We start from the raw sequence: 25,331 nt of genomic DNA on the forward strand, positions 1-25,331 counted from the left end.
AATTGAGACGAGTACTTTTAATTCCCTTGTCTTCTGTTTCAGTTTCAGTTATTTTCCTCTACGAACCTGTGGATCCCCTCGATTTGGTGAATTCGATCGCCAAGGATCTGCGTCTCGGATCATGAGATTCAAGTCAGAAATCGACGGGATAAAGCAAATTCTGCAGCTCTGGTTGACCTATTGATAAAATTGAAATTTATATCTCAGGTGTATTGCTTCTCTTTTAGCCAGGGACTAGCCGTATTATATTTTGCTTCTATGAGCCTTTTCCATCATATAGTCTGCTGCATGAGTAGGTAATGAAGGGTTTTCATGAGAGGAATGTTGCTCTAAAATGCCCTTCCAAGAGTAGTATTGATAGCTCTCATAGCTCCCCATCCTCTGGATCAGAGCCAGGTCCCAGTGACTGTAAGTTCTCCAAGAGCTCTGTGTGGTCAAATTTGTTTGCATCTGCTTTCTCAATCTTTGACACATATAGTGAGTCGTCGGCTTGTGAAAAGAAGGCATTGCATGCTAGAAACAATGGGTGGACAGCAGCTGTGAAGAGAGTTGTCTCCGGTGGCTCAATGAGGAGAATTCACGAGCGTGTTTTAGGTCCAAGCAAGATTGGAATTTCTAGCTCAACTAGCGACATATGGCTTCTAGGCGTGTGCTATAAAATTTCCCAGGTGTCGTCCTCTGGCGATGTGGATGCCAGCAATGGATTAGCGGCGTTCAAACGAGATTTTTCATCACGAATATTGATGACATATCGTAAAGGTCTTTATCATGAAGTTTGCTTTTTACAGGATGCACTTGATAACAAGATTTCTAAGTTATATAGTTACAGGTTTTGATGCTATTGGAGACACAAAAATTACAAGTGACTTCGGCTGGGGTTGCATGCTTCGAAGTAGCCAGATGCTTGTTGCTCAGGTATATATTCATTTCATTTTATTTTCCTTTTCTCTTGAGCATGTTCAAACAAGCGCTAGGAGAGTTTGTTATGAGTTTTCATCATGAAAATTGACGTTGCTTGTTATCTTGCGTTTATCTTAGCTATGGTTCATGTATCGTTTTCCTTCCTTGCAGGCGTTGCTTTTTCATCAATTGGGGAGATCTTGGCGAAAACCTTTGCAAAAGGTGGTGTAAATCATTTGGGATGTCTGTTCTTGCTTATTTCCTCTAACTCATATGAGAATTAGACTCTGATAGAACTTAAAGTACATTGTGTTCTTCTCTGATGCCTTTCTGCCTATGCAGCCATTTGAGCAAGCATATATTGAGATCTTGCATCAGTTTGGTGATTCTGAGGCCACAGCTTTCTCCATTCACAATCTTGTTGAAGCTGGAAAAATTTATGGGCTTGCTGCTGGTTCATGGGTAGGGCCATATGCCATGTGTCGCTCATGGGAGTCTCTTGCTCGCTCTAAGAGGGAGGAAAATGACCTTGAACACCAGTCACTTCCCATGGCTGTTTATGTTGTTTCTGGTGATGAAGATGGTGAGAGAGGAGGAGCTCCAGTTGTTTGCGTTGAAGATGCTTCTAGACATTGTTTTGAATTTTCACGATGCCGAGCTGACTGGACACCTATTCTTTTACTTGTGCCCTTGGTTCTTGGACTTGACAAAGTAAATTCCAGGTTTGTGATGTTTTGACTTTCTTCATTTATAGTTTCATGATTGGTAGAGTCATCAGGCCTGATCCGTAAGGTAATCAATATCTTTGTATATATTAGCTTTGTGGTCACTGAAGTTTCCTTCAGTCTTGTGCCCTGAAATATCCTGCAATCTCCAGGCCCCAACAACCATGATTGCTAAAGTTGGCAACTTCCTCGTTAAGTGTTAGTGCATACTGCATAGATTCACTTAGGAATGAGAATATAGACTTTTCTTACACATAATTGATGAAAATTAATCAAATTGGCACTTTTATAAAAATTTTAGGTAACAACATGGGATCAATTCTAGGTCAATTTGTAATAGCATGGTTGTTATTTCTAACTTTTGGTGCTTAAACTATGATTTGGTGCCATTGAAAGATGATCAGTGCATCTATTTTAGTGCAATTTCATCAGAGAATAAATAAGTTGGAGCCCTGTAGAGAATAGGTTCAGCTGAAGCAAAGAATGTTAAGACTATAGGAATCTTTAAAGCTTTGTGGATGTGAAAGAACACGTCTTTACAAGTCAATGAAGATTCTTCAGTTTTTTTTAACACCTCCTGCAGTATAATTAAAGGTCTGAGTGGGGTTTCAACGATTGATGCTATGACATGTTTGCTGGAATTGATTTGTAACAAAGAAATAGGTTTGGTTTGTTTCAACCAAGCATGCCAATACCAACTTCTTTAAATCATTCTTGTTTTGTTAGTGGAATTATTGGTAAGGTTTCTTGATATTGGTGTGCTTAGAAGATTAAGAATTGTGTAGTCCAAGGACTATCTTTTGGTAAGGATTGTTTTGCTTGATTTCTTAGAATGACTTGCTTAGATTTCACATCCTTTGATATCAAATTGTAGAACTAGAAATTTAAGTTGCTATTGACAGTGTTCGGCAGTTTGTTTCAAGGAATCTCAAGTTTACTTTTTTTTGACTTCGAAGTTTTAGGCTTGAGAATTTAGCAACCTAGGAGTACTTTAGTGGTGATCAGTAAAGGTAACCATAGGATGGCCTTGTGAAGTTGTTTGAGCTCAAAAGGTGGCTCCATTAGGATTTATCTTGCTTTCTTGATGTTTTGCTTGTAGAGAGCACTTAACAAGATGGATGATTTTTGTTTTTCTTCCAAAATCAAGTTCTAGATATGGGGATTAGAAGGGTTAAGAGTTTACGATGAAATGAGCATGTTGTAGAGTATAGATAACGAATAATGAGCACAAAATAGATTCATTCAAATTTATTGACTATATTTTATTTTTTCTTCACTTTGGGATTGGCTGGGACATCTTGTTCTTCTATGTTAAGTTGGTTGAACTATTTTCTATTTTAACATTCAAACACCTTCATTTTTCTTAATATTCTTGTTATTTCATCCACGTAGTATGTTTACTTATATTGTTTTAATAATTTATGATCTGGTTTGGAAGATCATAATTTTTCAGTTCCATGGTCAATTAAGAGTAAATATTTGGTTCTGTGAAGAAATCTAATTCGTCTCAGAAAGAGGGAGAGAAAGCTCTTATCTATTACTTTTAATTGTGAAAAAGTTTGTGCTCTTATTTGTCACTTGATATACAAGATGTTATAAATAAGGATTTAGATAGTGCTCACAAGTTTGTGGTAGTGGCACCCTTCGCTGTCGCTATCCAACTTAATTGGAGGTGTGAATGGTGATTAACATGCATAGCAGTGTAACAAAAAAACGGTTCTAATAGGATTCTAAAGCTGTTATCAATTTTTGTTATGCCTTTATTTATTAGTTTTTTTTTTTTAAATCAAATCAAACAGCAAACCCTACCAAATTAGAGAGAACTTATCCCAAGTCCAAGCAATTCAGTCAGAATTCAACAAATTTGAATCTCAATTAAAGTAAAAGAGGGAATTAGTTCAAGGTAAGAAAGAAATATTCACTTAAAATTGAATTTTTTCTTCACATTTTTTAAAAATTTAAGTTGTTGATGGTTTGGAGAAAGAGCTCTCTTATAGCTTCCATGTGCATGGGCTCTACCTTGTGTGTTGTCTCCTCTAGTATTAACTCCTTTTTTAGTGAGATAGACTTGAGAGTTGAAAATCCCTAGATGGAGAGGGTGTGAGAATGTTGAAGAAACATTAGTGTGGTTTGCTGGGTTAGGTCATGGGTGGCTCTGCCGTTGGATGGAGAAGAAAAGTGGATAGGATTGTGGAAAAGTGGACAGAGAGAAGAAGGGGAAAATGGGGGTGGGGGATTTGGGAGGCTTGTGTCATATGTGGCATCTAAATGCCAAATTAATTTTTTGCTTTTTCTTGTTTAGGTGAAAATTTGGGAGGTAGAGGCAAATGATTGGTTGGAAATGGGTATTGGAGAAATTATTTTGATGATTTAGATGAAAATTTGAGTAGCAATGTGAGTTAATTTGTGAATTTCTTCTTTTTTCTTTTTTTGAGTATTATGTGCGTACAATCCTTTAAAAATAATTAATTTCAAACGACTATAATTTTGATTTTATTAATGTTTTTGTTTAATTAATTATTTAAAATGCTGGGCTTGGATATTTGGCCCAATAGTAAAGTGCATGTATCCCTGCTCAAAAAGTTAGGTTTGATTCTTTATCCTGGATAATCATATCTTATCAAAAAGAAATTTTATTTGGAATGTTCACCCATTATATTTTCTAATTGAATTAGTTTATGAGCTTGACTTCATATATGTTATTTTGTCAATCATATGTATTTATAGCTTTTATGTCCATAAAATTCATGGATATCTTAGTGAACAATTTTTTAAATATTCCATATTGACTTATGAGTTTTAATTAAAAAATGTGAAGAATTTATTTTATCATATAAATGAAGAATTATAATGTCGTAAATTACTTTAAATATCATAAATAAGTGTTACTGTGGTTACAATTATTATTTACTTCATTTTTGGCAAGTTGTGGAAAATTGAAAAAAAATTCCACAACCATGATAAGTGTAACTACTGCTATTTTATCCTTTATGTCAGTAACCACAATAAACATGGCAGCAGATCGCAATTTAAACCCTGGTTATAACTTGCAGAAGCTCACTTTCATTCTGTAAACCCCATCCTCTTCTCCCCAAGATTCGAACTTGAGATCTATAGGAAGAAGTCTCAAGTTAAATTGTTTGGGGTTCCCCTTTGGGATCTGCATGTTGTTTTGTTCATACATGTAATGTCTTGCTACATGTAGAAGATGCATTAAGCTTTCGGAGTGCTTGTTAATATAATGAAATCTTTTATTATCGTTATTCAAGGTAATTGTTCCTCTATAAGACAAATTTTATAGGAGGTTACTTTGTATACCTATTTTATCATTTTTTTTTATCTAAGCAAGTTGTCTTCACCAGTTAAAACACAAATATTATAGTCACTTTGTTCTAAATTTACTAGCCTCACTTCTATTTTTAAGTGTTAAAAATATTTTCCACAGCCAGAACTTAGATATTTACTACCGAACTTCCAACTTTACCCATATAGCTAACAAGAGCTTCTAAAAGAGAGAAAACGCTATTATGGTGAAATTTACTCATGTAATGTAATGCATTACTGTTTTTCTTAATCTTTGAGCTTTTGCAAAGAAGATAGCACTTTTGAGACAGAGGGAGAATTGCATTTGGACTTTGCTTATCTAGAGTAAGTAAAGCATGTATTATGCTTCAATGTAACATGCTTAAAAGAATCAGTTAGAACACCGGTTTATCCTCATAGAAACAAGTAGCATTATCATAATTGATTATGAATTGAACTTCATTTTTGCTATATGTTCTAACCACTTGGAATTTTCTTAAATTTATTATCAGGTACATTCCATCACTGCAAGCAACTTTCACCTTTCCTCAATGCCTTGGCATTTTGGGTGGGAAACCTGGTGCCTCAACTTACATTGTTGGTGTCCAAGAAGAAAATGTTTTTTACCTCGATCCACATGACGTTCAACTGGTAAATTCATTGATTACTTAATGTTATTACTCATATGTTCCATTCTCTTATTCTTTCAGATGCATTATAAGTACATAGACTTGTTAGGGAAGCTTCTTTCACTTGTTTGGTTTTGTGCTGATGAATGTCTTGCCTCTTCACCAAGATTTTGGACATTTATGTGGAAAGTTATGGGAGTAAATAAGTCTTTATCTAAACCAGACATATTTTTAAGTCAGGGAATTGATTGGTATATTTGAATTCGTAAAGAATGGTTATTTGTCTGCAGTCATGATTATGAAGTGGGGGCGAAACTTAGTTTCTTAAAGCTTCAACAAGCCCTTACTGTATTGATGTAGTGTGGAAGTAGAAACAACAATCCTCTATTTGTTTGTGAAAATTGACTTCTGGGAAGATAATTTTCCTGAAAAACTAGTATTTGTTTATGTTTGGTGCCACATGAAAAATATTTTATGGTGTTTGGAATGTACAATGAAAAATCTAAAAAAAAAATATTAAGATTATAAAATTTTCAAAAGTATAATTTCTTAAAAATAATATAAAAATATTTCATCTTCAACATAAAATCACACCACAAAATTTTATTATTATTTAAATTTTAGTGACCATAAATGGGCGAGGGGTTGGGTTGAGAAAGAAAGGGATGGATAAGGGAAAAGGGAAAGGGAGAAAGGTAGGGATAAAGACGGAGGGAGGAGAGGATGATGCTCTTACTGGTGAAGGGGGAGGGAGGTGGTGACTGTGTTTTTTGATAGATGTGGAGGATGAAATGAGTGCAAGGGGGATTGGTGAGGGATAAAGGGCTATAGAAAATGGTGAGGGAAATGGAGGGGAAGGGTGAAGGAATAGCGGTGGGAGCTCTTACCTGCAAGTTTGGTACGAGAGATGTGGAGGCTGGACAAGGTTTGTGGGGGTTTCGTTTGAGAGAGCAAGGGCTGGACATTGTCTTCCATTATCTCAAAATGGAAGACAATTTCCCCAAAAATGCTTGGATTTTCTATTGACGAAGTTGTTATCTTTTATTGACCAAGGCAACCCAACATTAGAAAATACAAAAATGGATTTCTTAAACTTTATTTTCATGAAACAGATGAAGCCTAAAAGGAAAACTAGTGCTTAGGCTAAAATTGATATAAAATGGAAGTTGAAACAATAAATTGGTTTAGGGTTGTAAAACCTTTAACAATAATATGTTTACAACAGCTTTTAATCCTAACCCTTTAACACACATAAACCCCATCTAATTTTAGCTATTCAACCTTATTACGAGTTCACATGCAAGTCACATTGCCACTTAATAAAATAAAACCATATAAAAAAATCATAATTACTAACCCATTTAGCAAACTACAACAGCAAATGTAAAGAACATATCAAGATAATTAATTGAGATTAATTTAGGGGTGCTCTAGCATCAAGCCAAACTCTTCTAGTTGACAAGAATCTCTTCTCATTAATGAGAACTTTGGTAGCTTTAGCGTAGATTTCTGGCTGCTTTCAGCTCATGTTCTTGAATCCAAGTACTTTCTCACTAGTTGTTGATGTAGAACTAGTAGAGAAAAGAGACGGGATATAGAAATCTAGAGGGAAAATCAGAGATAGAATATAGAAATCTAGAGGAGATAAAATATAGAAATCTAGAAGGAAAATCAGAGATAGGCAGAAGCAATTAGGGAGGAACAGAAGAAATCGGGGGAGAAATAGAACTAGGGGGAAGAAATATGAAAGAATCAATAGAGGAAGAAAATCTTAATAATCAATACCTCAAAATCTCAAATATCTAAAAGTAAATTATTGGGTCCACTCTTGCTAATCAGCCCATGTGCCGGTTGCTCTTGCCCTTCTGCTATGATCAGTGATGCCTCATCGTTAAGCACATCATTGATCATGCTATGTCAAAATCTTTCGAATCTACAGGTTTGCTAATTTTGATGTCTTGATTCCAATTTTGAGGTCCATTTTGGAAGATTCATCCTCTAAAGGTCAAGATTTTCATGATTAGTTTATGAAAAATAAAAGATTACTTTGGAGCAAATTCTGACTTGGGAAGAAAATATTTGTGAGGCTACTTTGCACTTACAAGAGTCGATTGCTTTAAGAGATAGCTATGGGTTTGAAAATCTTCATCCTCCATTGTTTCATCATTTCAAAGATTATATACTTCAGTGTGAGAAAACATTTGATAATTGGAGAAGTATAGTTTGTTTATGATGGATTGATGGAATTGAAAGAAATATTTGGAAAACTAAGTACTAAATTGGGCAAAATTCATGCATTTCCTCGTCAAATCCACCTTCTCGGCATATTTCTCCCATTTCTTGTGAAGAAGGATCTAAGTGATACTCATCAACCACTTGAAGAACTAGAAGTACTACCTAGTTTTGAAACTCGAGGTTCAGTTTTCTAGGATTTAATTTTATATATTACGGGTTTGAGTGTAATTTTTACATATATTTAGGCTATATTTAGGTTATTTTACATTAATTTAGAATTAGGGTCCTAAGCATTATATTTGATATTGAGTATTGTGATTTTCTCCCTTTATTCTTTAATTAACAGATCACTGCTAGTCACACAACCACTTAAATAAACAAAATATATTATTAACCCATTAATAAAACTTTGTAACAGAGAAAAAATCAAAATAACTATTTTAGATAAATTCAGAAATACTCTTGCATCATCTATCCTTTTGAAAAATAAAAGTCCTTAGTTGTTATTGGATTAAGTTTTGTATGTATCGTTAACATTGCTGGAGCTGGTTTGTAAGAGCTATTTGTTCTCCTTAGGCTTGAAACTTATGAAAAATTAGTAAAATTAAAAGGCTACACTATGAGATGTAATTGTTATGAGCCCATTATTTTTTTTTTTTTTGTATTTATTTTTCTAATTCAAGGTCAGCAACAATCAAAATAAGGTCACATGACTTATTTCAATAAAGTTCATACATCAAAGACTTAAAGCATTCATAAATTACAGACACATAAACTAAGCAAATGAATTAATAACTTAGAGGAGCAACTTAACTACACGTTTCAAACTTACAATTTGGTCTAGGAGTTGATTCCACCACCAAGAATCTGGGAGTAGTTTTTAATAATACCCAAAATGAACTTATCCCTCGTCATTTGGTTTCCTGCATTAGGACTTCTATTTTTCTTTTTTAAAAAAAGAAGAAATCTACTTTTGCTTTCTTGATCCTCTATACCCCTTGTTTTTAACAAATATGTTGGGAAATCATGTAATCAAGAGAAGAATACGCAATGGAAATTTAAAGCTTTTCCCAAAGGCAAGATCAAGCTTTGATTTGTTTAACATAGATAAGATTAACTGCAAGGAAGAAGACAAGTATACCTTTAAAACCTAGTGAGTCGAAATCAACAAGATTTCAAACCTTGAATTCTGGAACATATAAACACCAAATCTAGGGTTGTAGTAAACCACAAGTTGTTAAAGTGTGCCCCCTCCAATTATGATCCACACTAGCGAACAGTGAGAAAATCTATAAGAGAGGAGTGTTTGGTCGAATACTTTATTGCTAACTAGGATTTGTTTTTTCTTCAAAAGATTTGTATAAGGGGGGACTAAACACTTATTTACATAGGGGAATTTTGCTAGTCCTAACCTTGTAACAATTTGCATAAGTTTTACGCTATTTATAAAACTGCTTTAATTTAATTGAGTTCTTTCAATTAAATTGTTGAAGTTTCAAACTTCTTACAATTAAGTCCAACTTAATTTCTCATTTTAATTTCTTGCATAGTCACTCGTAATGTGTGTGATCCATTAGGTCCTTAACATTGTGGCAATAAACATGAGTTATAATCCTAATTCAATTAGGATTAATGGATCAAACTTTATGTAGTGATTTTTAATTTCAAATTAAGTAATTCATATTTTTTCCCTTAAATTAATTCATATTTAGAGATCAAGATTGACATCTGGAAGTGTGTCATAACCACTCAAATGTTAAGAAAAATCAAAATGGTTTGACTTCACCCTTTAGTGGACAATCTTACCATGTAATTTAATTCTTTTATCAACTATTTTCTTGGTAAGACAGAGCATGGTTCAGTGTTTATTTTATATATATTTTAATCATGTTAGCTCTTGAAATTAGTTAGTCATTAAATTTTTAATGAAATTTCAAAACTCCTTTCTAAATATTCATTCAATCTTGCCCAAAGATTTCCTTGAGTTAATACATGTGAAGAAGCAATGATATTCCCCTTAAAATTACTTAGGGTGATAAATCCTTTGTGATCATTCATTTATCTCCATATGTTTCATACCATGCTCTATATTCTTCCCATTGAACATCGTTGGCTAGGACAATGTAAGATAGTTTCAAAGTATAACTTTTCAAATACAAGATAGCCTAATGATTTCAAATCTAATGATAAGTTATATAACTGTCACATGAAAATTTATTTTCATTAACACTTGAGTGAGATATCAAATAAAATATGTATGGTAGGTCATGCTTAGTGAGTTTGTTCATGCAACAAGTAACTACTTGTTAGTTCAAGTATCTTTATACATCAATTTATGAGATCAATTGTTTGCTTCATTAATAAGAAACAGAACATGATGGTTGCTGAATCTACTTGGGGCACTTTTATCATTCGAAGTAAGGTATTTTCTCAAGATTCTTTGGTATTGTAGAGTGGATCAAGCATAAAAGAGACTGAAATTAGTATTGTGATAGTCTATCTTAGCTAGACACAAGACAACAAACAGGAAGGCAATCAGCTTTTCCTTTTTTTGCCAATACTACCATTTAGATATTGTCCTTTTGTCCCTTGAGTTTACTTGGAATGAGTGTTGGTTTGCATGAAGCATATGGGTGAGGATACTAAAGCAAAAGGTTCATATTGATTGAATCTGCAATCTGTATTTAGTAGTGGCTTTAAAGGGAACCTTCTGGAAACTTTTTTATGAGTAGTTTAAAATGAACATGTAACAAATATTATTTCAATCCAAATTGAATAGTTGAAGAGAGGTCCCATGGTCATGCCTTAGTTGCTGTCTCTCTTTCTCCTCTCAAAGATTGTTGTTGGTGGGTTTGGTGTAAGATTTACATCCCTTTGTGGCCCTTAGGCTAAGGGGGGGTTAAAAATTGTGTTTGCAGTGATAAAAAGTGCTTTTTGCTCATACGCAATGTCAAACTTATATTGGTTTGGCTCCAAAAGTGTTGTTTGATGGTACAAAATTAAAACATCTAAAAATGGTATATGTGTGTGCATTTTTAAAATTAAATGGTATATGTGTGTGCATTTTTATAATTCAACTTCACAATAGTTTATTGGTACATCTTAACAGTAATTTAATTTTTGATACATTTTAACAATAATTTATAATTATTTAAAATACAAGAAAATGTCTCATTTTTTACATTTTAACATCATGTTTTTGGTAGACATTTTAAATATTCACAACACTTTTACAACAATGATAAATACTCAAAAGTCTCAAATTAGGTATAAAGCGCGTTGCCTGGCCATATTAAAACATGCTTTTAGTTTTACTGGTATGTTGGCCAGACCTTAATTATGAGTCAAACAAACTTTGGAGTTGATGAAAGTTGTAGTGACGTTGAATGTTTTTATCAGGTGGTTAATCTCAGTCAGGATAATCAGGAGGCTGATACTTCATCTTATCATTGCGAGTAAGTTGCTGTCATTAATTTACATATACGTTGTACATACATTCGGTTTTTTTTTTTTTTTTTTTTTTTCTAAATTGGTTCCTTTTATGATCCAGTATTATACGACACATTCCTCTGGATTCAATTGATCCATCTCTGGCCATCGGATTTTTCTGCCGAGACAAAGGTTTGCCTGTTGATCTTGTTGGTATTTTACTATTTCGCTTGTATAGGTTTGGAGGCTATTCATTGATGATGAAATGAACTTTCCCTGTATTTTTGGCAGATGATTTTGACGATTTTTGTCTCCGGGCATCGAAACTAGCTGATGAATCAAATGGTGCTCCCTTATTCACTGTTGCTCAAACTCATAGTTCTTTTAAGCCCATTAGCCATGGCAATGCTTTGGATGACACTGGTGAGGTTCGAGAGGATGATTCCTTAGGTGTAGTGCCTGACATGGATGGCAGCATTCATGAGGATGACTGGCAGCTCCTTTGATGGGAGCTGCCTATATCTTTGGTTGGATTGTTTACTCAACTCCTTGGTTCCTCCCGTTGGAAGAACCGTGATTACAACTTGGGCGACTTTGTTTATTATTTATTATGTAGGAAGTATATATGCTATATTATGAATTTTTTTTCCACTAAATTTAATACTTTTCGAAGCTGTGAATATAATTGACTCTTGTCAATTTGTAAGATACGTACAATAATCGTTCAATTTTACGTGGCAGGTAACCATCTGCTACTGATTCTTCTAGCACCTTGTTATTTTGTACTCTTTGCCTTAATTCAAAGAAGATTTTAATTAACGTGATCCAAAATTTGATATAAGTTTGAGTCACGGAAGTTACAACCAAAAGCGGACGAACCGAAAAATAAAAATAGCTAAAATGCCCGAAAGGTCAAGAGTTTGAAGGGGTAAAATAAGGAGTGCCTGTTCGCTTCGTTCAAATTCATATACTATTCAGTGTTCATAGAGCATAGCGGTATAGCTTTTCGTCATGGTCCGTTGGATTTCTTGTTCGTTCGTCATTTAAGTTTTTCATAATGGACTAACTACTGGCACCACGGGACGCCATGACCAGACAAAAAGAAGACCTAAAATGTTTGAAAGGTCATCAGTTTGGGCTCAAATTCATCCATGGAGTTTCCATAGTGTTTGAAGCTCAGTTGGGGTTCAGCCCAATTTCAGCAAAGCCGATCACAAAATCAATTTTCACAATGGTGCCGTTGAACCTCCACTATTTATTTATTAAATATAGATATGTTTTTTTATAGATTGTCTAAATTCTCCAAAAGTTTTGAGTAAATAGGTTTCTTGAGTTTTCCAATAACATCATTTGCATTTTTTGGAACTGAAATGAATTTTTTTGGTGGAAAATTATGCAAAATTGTTTTCAAATGGTTCTCAAAATGCACTAGTTTAGTAAAAATATTTACTTTCATGATTTGTAAGAAAATTTTAATTTTGTTTTTTTTAATAAAATTAAACTTTTGGGTGAACCTATTGGACATTTTCAACAATAATAAATGTGGGACACAATCCCATATTAGAAAAGGAAAAGAACAAAGAGTTTTCTAAATAAAGAGAAGAATAAGTCCATAACATTTGGACTAAACTGGGTGTGAAACCCCATTTTCTACTTAAGGGTAGATTTGTAACTTAATTGGGTGAGTTGTTAATTTGATATTTTTGAACAAGACTTTTGGACCACAATAACTTAGTTATGTTTTGATAGTCAAACATATTCATTTGAAAGTATGGGCCATTATAGGGTAAAAAATGATTGTTTTAAGCTTTAAAATGCATTCTAGACCAAATCTATCAGTAGTTTAAACCCAGAAAAGGGTTTTGATGAACATCTATCAATAGATTCCAAATAGAACCAAATTTACGACAGATTTGGAAATCTATTGATAGATTTGATGCAGGCTTGAAAAAATAAGGTTATTTTGAACTTTTCACATTCATTTAAAAGTCCTGAAACCCCAGACTTTTCCCCATTTGGGTAAAAATGTGTTTACTAGCCAAACCCAACCACTATCATCTCTTTTTTCTCTCTACACTCATCCAAATTAAAATTTAAAGATTTCAAGCATTTAAAAGTCACCTTCAAACTCAGATTTTGATTCCAACGACTTTGAAAGGTAAGGTTTTCTCTTTCAAAACACCTAAGCTCGTGGCTTTGATTTTTTGCCCTTATGGGTTCTAAAAAATTCATGTTGCTCATGAAAACTTACAATTTTTTATTGGTTTTGGAACTTTTATGCTCATCAAGGTAAAATTGCTTTTAAATCTAGCTAGTTGGAGTTTAATCGTTTGTTTAGAGTTAGATTTAGTTGTTGAGTTTGGATTAAGAGGTTAATGAAGAATATTTTGTAGAAGGATAAATGATTATTAGACTAAGATATTGTTAGAGAACAAGGTATTAATGATGGAAACTTTGTGATAGGAACTGTTGAAGAAGCTTGAGATTTTGGAAAATCGAGTGTTTGACAAAAAGCATTTGAGAAGAAGGCACACTTTAATAAGGTAGGTAGATACGATGTTTATAATTATTTTGATATAATTAAGAATGCCTATTCTACAACCTTGCATTAAAATGAGTTTCGATGAATTGGTGATATGAATGATAGTTCTAAAGTATGTTTTGATGAAAGCTATATATGTTATGTGAATATGATAATTATGTATTTAGTTTTGGGCATGGGGAACAAGCATTTCAAATGTTTAATACCTCAAAATTTGATATTTGTCTTTGATTTGTTTGGATGGTTGATGATTTGAAAATTTTAGATGAAAAATGATTAGTTTGTATAGACCCTAGCATTGGGTCAATTTGTTTTTAAGATAATGGAATGATTCATGATTAGACTTAGTTTTGTTTCAATCCTTGGTTTTGTTTAATCTATGAATTTGTTGGTGAATGGATTCACCCTTTGATTGGAAATGGACTTTTGGATACTATGATTTAGTTTTGTTTCGAACCCTTTGATTTTGGTTGGTCAATGGTTTCACCCCTTTTCGTTTGGAAATGAACATTTGGATGTTTGAAAATTGTGAATTGTTTTAGTGGAGCCTATTTGAGTCAAAGACCTATTGCTAACGACAGTAGCTGTTAGCCATTGTGCACAATGCTTAGCTTGTTTTGTTCAGTAGTGTATGTGATCCTACCCCCCTTTTTGTTGATTGGTGACTATATCTATCGGACCACTTTGGTGTACAACACACTTTGTTTTGATTGTCCTTTCTATCTAGCGCTCCACGATCTATTTGAAATAATATTTGACTTATTTCAGTTTGGACTTTTTGATATTTGTTTCAACTTTGATGATTGAACTTTGAGTATTCAATTTTGGATAGATGTTAGTTTCATTTGGGGTCCTAGAAGTGTGTTCTAGGCTAGAAAATTTGATTCTGTAATAAATCGATGGATACATTTGAAAATGTATCGATAGATTCTTTTAGAAACCATAGTTTTGTATTCTATTTGAAATCTATCGATACAAGTGAGAACTGTATCGATAAATCAAACAATCTATCAATACATCTGAGCAATGTATTGATAGATCAGGCTTATTTTTGAAACAAAATGGTTTTCACAAGATTTTCCAAAATGTAAATGAATTTGTATTAGAACTAAACCTTGTATACATTGTTTTCCACTTCAAATACTTCTAAATCAATTTTAAATACTTGTTTCATTCGAAATACTTGATTGGTTTATAAATATTTAATTTCATTTCAAGATTGACAAATGGTTTTACAAACTCTATTGTATTTGAAACATTTTGAGACTAAAATTGTTTTGAGGCTTGTTTGGGTTAAGTGGGTTATTCCGAACGATGACCTTGCACCGGTCATGGCCCTCGGATTTGAGTCATGACAGTGGGCTATAGTGCAAAATGGACCATGATTAGGCTTTCCAAAGCCTTGGTTGATCTTGAAATTAATTAAATTATTGATGGTCAAATTATGCAATTAGTTCCTATCGTACAATAATTTGTAAAAAATTGAGTCACTGTACTTTAAAAAATTGACAATGTCAATATAATCATTAATGGTGTTAAAATTTTTCCGTTGTCTATGTTGACATGGTATTTTAATGTACTAATGTGGCATATTCTTATCAATGTGGCATTGAATCTAATGACATGGCATCCAAGAATAATGCAATGATTATGCTGACATGGCATTGATTTGTAACCACCGAAACTTGAGGGCCGTTATCAGCACGAAGATCCAATAGGCGAAGCCTATGAGACCCAAGCAAGCCTCAAAAATAGATAAGTAGATAAGCTAATGTGTAGCTACTTAGATGAGTATTATTGCAACGGACTTCATTTATATATATATATATATATATTTAAGTTTGAAACTTCATTACATACTTGCACGTTAGAACATAGTTAACGCACTTGTGCATAAACAAAATGGGAATACTATCAAGTACTATGTACATATATCCCATCTTATGGCTAACATACTAGGTTTAAACCCTTACATAACAAACCATAAAAAATAAACTGGCAACATAATTGCCAACTAAATCGGAGATTGAACTACGACTAGTGGAGTGGACTCATCAGATCTAGAGTGCCTATCGGATACCAAGACAATTTAAAAAATAGTCGCTAGCTACTCGTTCCCCATAATGCTACTTATCTGCACAATGCAACCATTAATTAGGGTAAGTATCATAGATGCATTGATTAGGTGCGGAAGGAAACAAACTAACTAACGGAAGAGTTTTACTTCAAAGATGTAGCTCAGATATATTTAATATATGTATACAAGTATACTGTAAATCATATTAAAACTCAAGGTAAATTTTAGTCTAATGCAATTAGACAATAAAGGTTGAATTATAACCCATCTATTTCCCACAATTGTGATAACTCTATTTCATAGAGTTATTTTATCATATTTTGAGCATTGGAATTGGCTAAATCCTTTAGATTTAGTTAGGAATTTTTCTTTTTTAGTTTGTTTCTTAAAGTTTAGTTTTAATTATTTTAAGTAGTTTAATTTTATTGATTTTGGTTAAGTTTTATGTTAATTAAGTTCAATTTCTTATGCGAGTAACTTAGTTTGAATGTTTTTTTAGGTGCTAATGAAGCAGAGTTTTGAATCGTGAAGCAAAGCAAAAAGAGCCAAAACAATCAGCAAGCATGGTGTCGCAGCTTTGGAAGAATGGGTGTTGCGGCGGCACGAGGAGAGGTGAAGAAACAAGGCATCAAAGAGTTGGGCCGTGCAACCTTGGAAGAGTGGAGGCCGTGGTACGAAGAAGTGATGCAACTATACATGGGGCAGCAAGTAGGGCGCCTCGACACTAGAAAGTGGAGGCTACAATGCCAGCACGATATCATTTTTAGACTATTTTCCAAAGTTGATTTGAATTAGGTTTTTTGGAGGTTATTTAAAGGCACCTTTAAAACAATTAAAAGGCATGTTTAAACTAGGGTTTCTCAGAAGGAAAAGTAGCCGTCAAGTATACAAGAAGGCAGGAAAGACTTTGAAACATTAAAGATCCTACAAATCTTTAGTTTTCTTTTCTTCTCTATTTCTTTTTAGTTTTTCTTGTTTTGTAATTGATTGTTAAACTTCTTTGGGCTATGCTTTCAATATTTAGGATGAGCTAAATTTATTTTTCTAGGATTGCAATTGAACTCAACATGTAGTTTGAATTTTTAGTATACTACTAGAAAAATTGGTTTCTTTGACGAAAGAAACCGTCACAAAAAGGCCAAAATCTGTCACAAATTGCAATTAGTGATGAAAATTATGATGGATATGTTCCCACACTGTAAGTTGCCTCGCTGATACTTGTCGAATTTGTCATGCAAGTGCATGTGTCATAAACAAGTAATATAATGAAAGTAAAGTTTGTTCCCATAGAGAGTTGACCAAATCTTTTTGCTAATTACTAAAATTAAAACAATTCAATCTTATCTAAACAACCAAGTTTAAAACTAATGAAAATTAAATAACCTAAAATTAAAACTAAAACTCAAAGCAAGAATAACAATTTAACTAGAATCAAATAATCAAAACTCTAGAACCACAATATCTCCTTAATGTTTCATCTGAATTTCCTCTATTCCTTGTTTACTTATTAGATAGGTTTGAGTTGTTTGTCTAGATTTTTAATTTATTTATAAGTCTTCGTCAAGTTTCTTATAAAAATATCTATCTTAACTAATTTACTATATGTCTATGCAAATTGAAATTAAGAAAGATTCATTAAGAACAAACTTTAATTTTTGCTACATATGACATGTAAGTGTATGACTACTCTGCACGTGAATCAAATCAATCTTCTCATGCAATTGATATTGAACATATGTTATTTCATCGATGGCTTACTCTAAACTCCCTCTCTCAGTTTTGTTTAGGTTTGCGAATCAATCTAATTAGTACCTAATCAATCAGATGCATTAAGAACAGGATTGAAATAAACAACTCAAACACTGTTAAATATAAGCAAAAAAGAATATTAACAACTCAGACTATGCATTAGGTGCAATTGCAATTCTAGATTAAAAACTTAGTTCAACATAATGCATGCAAACATCATCCAAAAAAGAAATTTAACCATCAAAACTAAATAAGAAATTATAAAGATAACAAGAAAATAAAGAACTTTAATATTTATCACGCTTCTGATCCGTAATCTTGCTTGCTTTCATTGCTTTCTTGCTAGCTTCAGTACCTTTTTTTTTAGAAAAACCTAGCTAAATTCATGCCTTTTCGTGCTTCTCAAAGGGGAATTAAATAGAGCTCGAGTCCAAGGACAAATAGAAGTCAAATAGCTCCAAAATTCTTTTTTCTTCATTGGGTGCCATGGCCTTCCTTGCTTGGGCACCACAACATGTGCAATTGAAGTCTACACCTAAAATTCATCTCCTTCACCAAATAAGCCCTATTTTCAAAGCACACCTACAAAAGCGTAAAACTTAACTTAAATAATAACTAAACTTAAAATAAAACATCATAAAATAACTTAACACAATTGAAGCCAATATAATTAAATTAAATTAAGTAAATGGCTAAAAACTCTTAATATTTAAATGAAATCTTAGAAACTTAGACAAAATATATTAGAAATTAAGACCAAATAACTCTATAAAATAAAGTTATCATAGCCCCAAATTTAAGATTTTACTAGTCCTCGAGCAGAACATAAAAGAAAAACTAACAAGAGTAAAAGCAATTTAAATGATGAAATCAACCTAAATAAACAAACCAACTAGAGACAAATAGCACAAAATCAATGATTTCCACTATTTCCTTATAAGTATATCTATAAATCTCTGACTCAAGATAAAATGTTGACTTCATTCAAATTCATGTTTCAATTCAATTGCAAGCACATTCTCGAATGGATTTTCGGGTGTGTGTGAAATATTTACAAAGAACATCATACTTATCTGGATGAGTTTATGTCAATGCACAATTTCAAATTAGTATTATAACTCCATAGGTTTGCTTTTCATATCTATCTCCACTAATGTAGACTAATACTAAGTCAAGGATCAATAGGTTTTTATTAAGCTTGTAATGTATGGCTAGGGTCAGGGTAGGATAAAGGATAATAATTTGGCTCAATTCACCCTAAGGGCATAATCATTCTAAGACCTATAGAACTATATTTTCATTGTCACGACCCAAATTTCGGGCCATGACCAACGCATGGGCCCAATGAACGTAGTCCACTAAGCCCAAGCAAGCCTAATAGTCTGACGTGTTTATCATTCCATCATAAACTGCTAAGTCATTTTTCTTAAAACTTAAAATCAAAATAGTAATAGACGTTGCCAACTCGTATTGGCATTTCTCATTTTATTATATACATACATTGTCTACAACATGTATTCCAATAATGTACATTAGGTTCGCCTATACATCTCAAAAAGAAGACTTGACTTCCAGCGGAGGGACTCGGATGAATGTACAGCTACTGAATGCTCAAACACCTACCAAAAGATGGACACAAGTCTACAAGGATACCTCGTCCTAGTTACCGGTTGCCTCGTGATCTGAAAACATGAATTTGAAATGGTGAGTATAAACCCAGTGAGTGAACAAGGAAGGGAACAAGCAACAACAAAGGAAAATTTAAAATCATGATGCACTAGTTTCAAAACAATGCAATTTGGTTCATTCTTAATAAAACCCCTTATCGAGCCCTTAAGTGATTAATCATTTGAAAATCATGAACCCATACATAGCGAATCATTTGAATAATGAAAGCTTCAATATTGCAGAAGCAAGTCAAATACAACAACGAATCTTCGCTGCAGTGGAAAGGCATTCTTGCTGTAGCGTAGCTGCAGCGAGAATGAATTTTCGTTGCAACGATGTTGGAATTTAGTTATTTACCGAACGAGGGTTTCTCAACTGGCCGAGGGTTTCTCACTAAACCTCCTCATTTTAAACTTAACTCTTTTAATCCTTAATGATGGAAGTCCATGCTCCCATATGGTAGCAAAGAAGTGAAAGATAGGGCAGTAATTGGACAAGATAAGAGACCAAAACAGAAAGTTTTTCGCTACAGAGAGATTCAATCTCACTGCAGCAAAATTTTTACCCAGAAACAGAATGTTTCACGCTACAGCGAGATTCAATCTCACTGCAGCGAAATTGCAACCCAAAAAATAAAAAGTTTCTCGCTACAGCGAGAATGCATTTTTTTGTAGCGAGAAGCTACAGTGTCATTCTCACTGCAACGAAAATGCATCCTCACTACAGCGAGTTTTCGACCAGCCTACCCTTTTAAAACCCGAGAGTTTCTCGCTGTAGCGAAATATAGGGCATCAATGCAAAATTTACCTTTCTCCCAATGGAAAAACCACCTTGCCAAAAGGTCCAAACCAACATGAAAACATATAACAATTTCTCAAGGTTTAACATGTCAAGTTTCACATGCATTACAACCATAACCCATTATCCATCAATTACCTATAACACACATATTTACATATATATATATATATATATATACATATATTGTAAATCCCGACCTTATAAAATACTATTCATGATATACATGTGATGATAGCATGATTGCATGCTAGGAGAGTTCCGAAAAATTTACAAAAGTCGGTATTGTACCTAGAGGTACAACAAAGTTTATTTAATCCTCGAACTAGATCAAATAGGAATTTTAAGGTGAGATTAAGAGTTTCACAGTTCATGGATGACTTAAAATGGTAATTTGGAGTTTGAAGATCAATTTGGAGTCAAATCGAAATTTTCACTAACTAGGGTCAAAATGGTCATTTGCCACCTGGGGACAAAATGGGAATTTTAGAAAAGATTTTTTTTGACCCCATTTGACTTATTGGAGTATAATTTGACTTATTGGAGTATGATTTGAGGTTTAAAAGTGAAAAATTTTAATTTCGGTATAATTTGGAGTAAAAGGGTAAAATAGTAATTTTGCCACCTCAGGGGCAAAATTGTAATTTTCCACCACCAGGATATTTTTCCAGCACATGGTATTCCTTTATCTTCATGTTTGACCCTTGACTAATCATGTGGTGGAGATAAAATGTTTAAATTTTTAAAATTTTAAAAACGGACCAATGACATGATGCCACGTGTCATGCCTTTATTAATTTATTATTTTCCTTTTTAAAAGGCACAAAAATCAGCTCATCTTCCACCCCATGGCCGGCCAAACCAGCAAGAAGAGAGAGAAAACAAAAACAAAACCCTAGAGACAGAAAATCAAAGAAAAAGTGTGAATTTTTAAGGAAATTAAGTGAAAAAGGTGAGATTTTTCTATTAAGCTTGAGTTTTCTTATTCCCAAGCATTTCTCTTTATTTTCCATGATTAAATTACATGTTTTCATGATGAATTAAATTCTGAAAAAATGGGTTAGGAGAGAGAAAGTTGTTGGATTTATTTGATTTTAATTTATGTTAGTGTTTTTAGTTAGTTTAACATATTTAGAAAGAAAACAACAAGAAAAGAATTTATTTTCTCCCCCAACCATTAATGGCTGAATTTACCATGTAGTGAGTGAGGATGAGTTTGATTTTATTCTAGGAGAATTGGTTAAGGAATAATGAATTATGAGCCTAGAAAAATAATGAGAATTTTCGGAGCAAAAATACGAATTTTTACCCACTAGGGGTATTTTTGTAATTTACTATCGAGACTGATAATTTGCACCACACTAAGGGACATTAAGTTAATTTGGGTGCAATTGAAGTATAGAAACTGAAAAGAATTAAATTGGAGTTTAAACGGACGCGTTAGGAATTTAATCGGGTGATAAGACGAATTAGGCCAATACTGAGTTTAGATAGTTACCAGTGCATTTTTGCATTCCATATCATGCATTGGTAGTTGAAATTAGTTTAATTTTGATTTAGTACCAACTTGGTGAAATTCTCGATTTTGTACTGTGTCAAGGTGGTGAGTCCTCCGATAAAGGCAAGGAAATTGCATCCGAGGATCAGTAGACAGAGTGCTTCGAAAGTCTGCATTCTAGACATAGTGAGTAAACTTACTGTCATTTTAATTATCTAGGGTGGTTTTTAGATGCTTTCATGAATTCTATGAAAAAAGAAATTTAAAAAGGTAAATTTTCATGTTTTATGAAAAAATGGGTTTCAATGAAATTAATTTATAAATTGTTTTGAAATTAATAGTGATTTTGAAAAATAGAGTACACGGAGACTGTTAATTGTGGCAGTTTGATTGTTTAAATTAACTGGCTTATGATAAATCGAGCATGATTGGCTAGTTGGCAATTGTATTGAAATGCGAATTATTTGGTTGCCTTGAAAAACTGCGAATTACAAAATTGTCATATCATGTTATTGAGTTTTATTATATGGTGGATTATATATTAATTAATCACTACAGTATGGGGTTTCTGTGAACCAGCCTTTAGAGGGGCACGGTAAACCCCATTATATTCTTACCTCGAACGGAGAGGCGCGTAGGGTATTTTCTGGGGTAAAGTTTAGGGTTCACTTCACGCTAAACCACCACGTGAGGGGGAACTCAACCAACACCAAGGAACGACTATGTTTTCAAAACAAAAACATGATTTATGTGAAATGTGAATTTTAATAGCCTTGGCGGTCTCGGTAGGATGCCTCAGCCAAGGTGTCCCCGAGAATGGATTTATGGCATAAGCCTAGATTTTTATGAGATTCATAAGCCTTTTTACGTATTTTGAACGAGATGTGTTCTAATTGTATAACCCAGTTTATGATGATTTACTTTATTGTCTCCATGTACTCAACTCTAGATATTTATGATGATGTCTGTTTACTGATTGAGATTTTATAATCTCACCACCCTCCTTTCCACCCATTTCAGGTTCAGTATAGACTGTAGATAGCTGATCTCATCGAGGACTACAGTGGGATCTGCATTTTCCAAACCGTAGGTTCACAGTCCTCTTTACTTTTGTTTATTCGGGGGCACTCTTGTTATTGTAAATTAATTTCAATATTTTGGCTTACTGTATTTAAGTATGTATAAATTTATTTAGATTTTACGCTTTAAAAATTATTCACGTATAACTCTATAAATATTGTTTTATAAGAAAATATAATATTTTACTTAATATTTCTTTTATTTTCTTATTATATTCAAATAACCATAATTTCGTTTTAAATGAAGATTTTAGACTTTTAAACTCATTTTGAATATGAATTATATGTTTTGTACTTGTATATTACGTTTTAGCCAGTTTCGAAATTTTTAAGAAAAATGACCAAAATACCCCTATGAGACGAAAAATTAATATTTTATTTGTTTAAAGTTGGAAACAGCTTAAAATCTTTTAGAACACGATATTTGACAATGGTTGCTCACAAGGGAACAGAGAAACTGATAGTAAAGCCTTGCGGGGTTTCGGGTTGACATTTCGGACAATAAGTGTCTACCGGGACACCGCGACGGTTGTCACGGGCTCGAGGGGAGTACCGGGTCGTGACATATATACCCATCATCATCATCACACCATCCCATCATCATCATCACCAGCTCATGCGCACTCCCTACTCGCACATGGTTGGTTCATCACCGGGTTATGCGCACTCCCTGCTCACACATATCCGAGTCAATATAATTACACAACATTATACTCAAGCATATATGTATATCAACATAATGCAGCCACATAGAAATCCATAATAATCACATTTTATAACATAAACCTTTTCTCAAAAGCTTGTTCCCAAGGCATTCATTTTCATGAAAAATTGTATAAAATCATTCAAACATTTTATCAAATCCATCATATTCCCAAAATCAATTTTGAAGGTAGTCTACTCACCAATTGATTGTAGAACCTTTAGTTGACTCAAAATCCTGTAATGATCCAATTGGAATGATGCTGCTTCCTTAAAAACCTAAGATCACATTAACATAAACACTAGATCAATTTACACACTAGGAACTCTAAAAGCTATCTCTTAGCTAGTTTTTAATTGCCACTTTAAATGACTATCTATGTTCACTATCTTAATCACTAAAAAGTAATGAACATACTAAACAATAAAACAACTCATAAATCACAATTACTAGCCATTTTCTGCAGCTAAAAATCAAACTTGGTGCATCACTCACCCTATAGTTCCTTTGTAGTTGGATTCTCTTCCAATAGCTTCCAAATAAATGGAGTGATTCTCTCTTTCTCTCTCTAGAATGCCCAACTAGTGAGAGAAAGTATGAAAACAAGATATTTCAAGGTTTTTGAAGTGAGAAGATGAAATAGCACAAGGGTTTATGGAAGGGTGCACCAAAAGCATGAAAATTGGAGCTAGAGAGAGAAAGTTGTGGAAGTTTGAAAATCAAGCTTCCATGGAGTTTGAAGAAACGCGAGAAAGGAGAAAGGAAGAAGAAGGCCAATTGCTGGAAAATTCAAGAAGCTGCTGGAAATTCAAGGTATTTATAGGCAATCTTATCCTTTCCTTTAAAATTACGAAAATGCCCCTCCACCAATTAACTTACTCTCCTCCAATCTTTTATGCAATCTTTTTGCTCTTTTAACACTGGGACAATATCCATAATGGCCTAAACATGCTCGAGTTCATAAAAACATAAAATTTTAACTCGAGGTGAAAAATGACCATTTTACCCTTGCTATGAAAATTATTGAAACTTCTAGTTTTCTTCTTGTTTTCATCAGCACACATCATTTATGTAGTCTTATACCCATTTAAGCCTTAAAATATCATAAAACTTTCTTCTGAGAGCTTATTAGAGAAAATGACGAAACTACCCCTAGCTCGTATTATTACATCTATACTTAGTTACAAGCCTATAGAGGTTGAGGTCTCACATTCATTCTCCACATGCACCCTTTCTTCAGTTTGAACCTTTCTGTTTGTTTAACATTTTATTCTTCTTTTTTTCCTCTTTTTTTTTTCATCACAATTTTACACTCGCAAACTTATTTCTTTGTATTTTAAGTAGTGAGGCTTTTTTTTTCCTTTTTTTTGACAACTTCACCTTTTCTACCTTATGCATTTAGCTTAATATATTTTTTCTAAAACAATATACATGCTTAGGAGTGAGGGATGCAAAACTGAAAATTTTATTTTAAGGCTAGGCTCAATTATTATGTGGTTAAACAAAATAAGGGGAAAAATAGGCTCAAAGGGGTATACTAGGGATAAAATATAACAAGGTTGGCTTGAAAGGCTCAAATGGTCCCAAGATAGCCTAAATCATCTCCCTAACTAAGTATTGCCCAAGATTTCTCCTTGAGAGAGAATCAAGCAAATTCTAAAGTTCTTGACGTAATCTAAAATTCACATCAATATAAACCTTCTCAAGACATGTATAATAATTCAAAGCAAAAGATCTAGTGTTCAATAAATGTAGAAATCACATTCTAACAATGATACTAAACAAAAGAATTTAGCATGAACCAAACAGTATCTGCATTTACTGTGAGACTTTGACCCTTATAGACTCATAGATAGAAGTACACGTGATATCCCTAATCAGGGGTAATTTCGTCATTTTGTTAGTAAGTCCATAAAAGTAAGATTTTAAACAATATTATGGCCTAAGTAGGCCGAAGGCATAAATGAATGATGAAATTATGGGTAAAATGACAAGG

At 33.2% G+C, this 25,331-nt stretch overlaps 1 protein-coding gene across 1 annotated transcript; it reads left to right on the forward strand.

The window, feature by feature from the left end:
* The first annotated feature begins 154 nt into the window (after window positions 1–154).
* LOC18612877 (cysteine protease ATG4) lies at window positions 155–11,991 on the forward strand. The gene is made up of 8 exons (XM_018113787.2): window positions 155–759; window positions 830–915; window positions 1,072–1,122; window positions 1,243–1,622; window positions 5,441–5,579; window positions 11,192–11,247; window positions 11,343–11,413; window positions 11,513–11,991. Exons 1-8 carry the CDS (start codon window positions 300–302, stop codon window positions 11,725–11,727), a joined length of 1,458 nt encoding a protein of 485 aa, XP_017969276.2. The 5' UTR covers window positions 155–299; the 3' UTR covers window positions 11,728–11,991.
* The last annotated feature ends 13,340 nt before the right edge of the window (window positions 11,992–25,331 follow it).

The sequence above is a fragment of the Theobroma cacao genome, chromosome 1, assembly GCF_053813885.1.
Source record: "Theobroma cacao isolate CCN51 chromosome 1, ASM5381388v1, whole genome shotgun sequence".
NCBI lineage: Eukaryota > Viridiplantae > Streptophyta > Magnoliopsida > Malvales > Malvaceae > Theobroma > Theobroma cacao.

What these genes read in the sequence shown, in the direction of transcription:
- LOC18612877 (XM_018113787.2), top strand. Translation starts at nt 300, where the DNA reads ATGAAGGGTTTTCATGAGAGGAATGTTGCTCTAAAATGCCCTTCCAAG. An exon ending in CTTGACAAAGTAAATTCCAG is followed by an intron (nt 1,623 to 5,440) that starts GTTTGTGATGTT and finishes ATTTATTATCAG; the next exon opens with GTACATTCCATCACTGCAAG. An exon ending in ACTTCATCTTATCATTGCGA is followed by an intron (nt 11,248 to 11,342) that starts GTAAGTTGCTGT and finishes TTTATGATCCAG; the next exon opens with TATTATACGACACATTCCTC.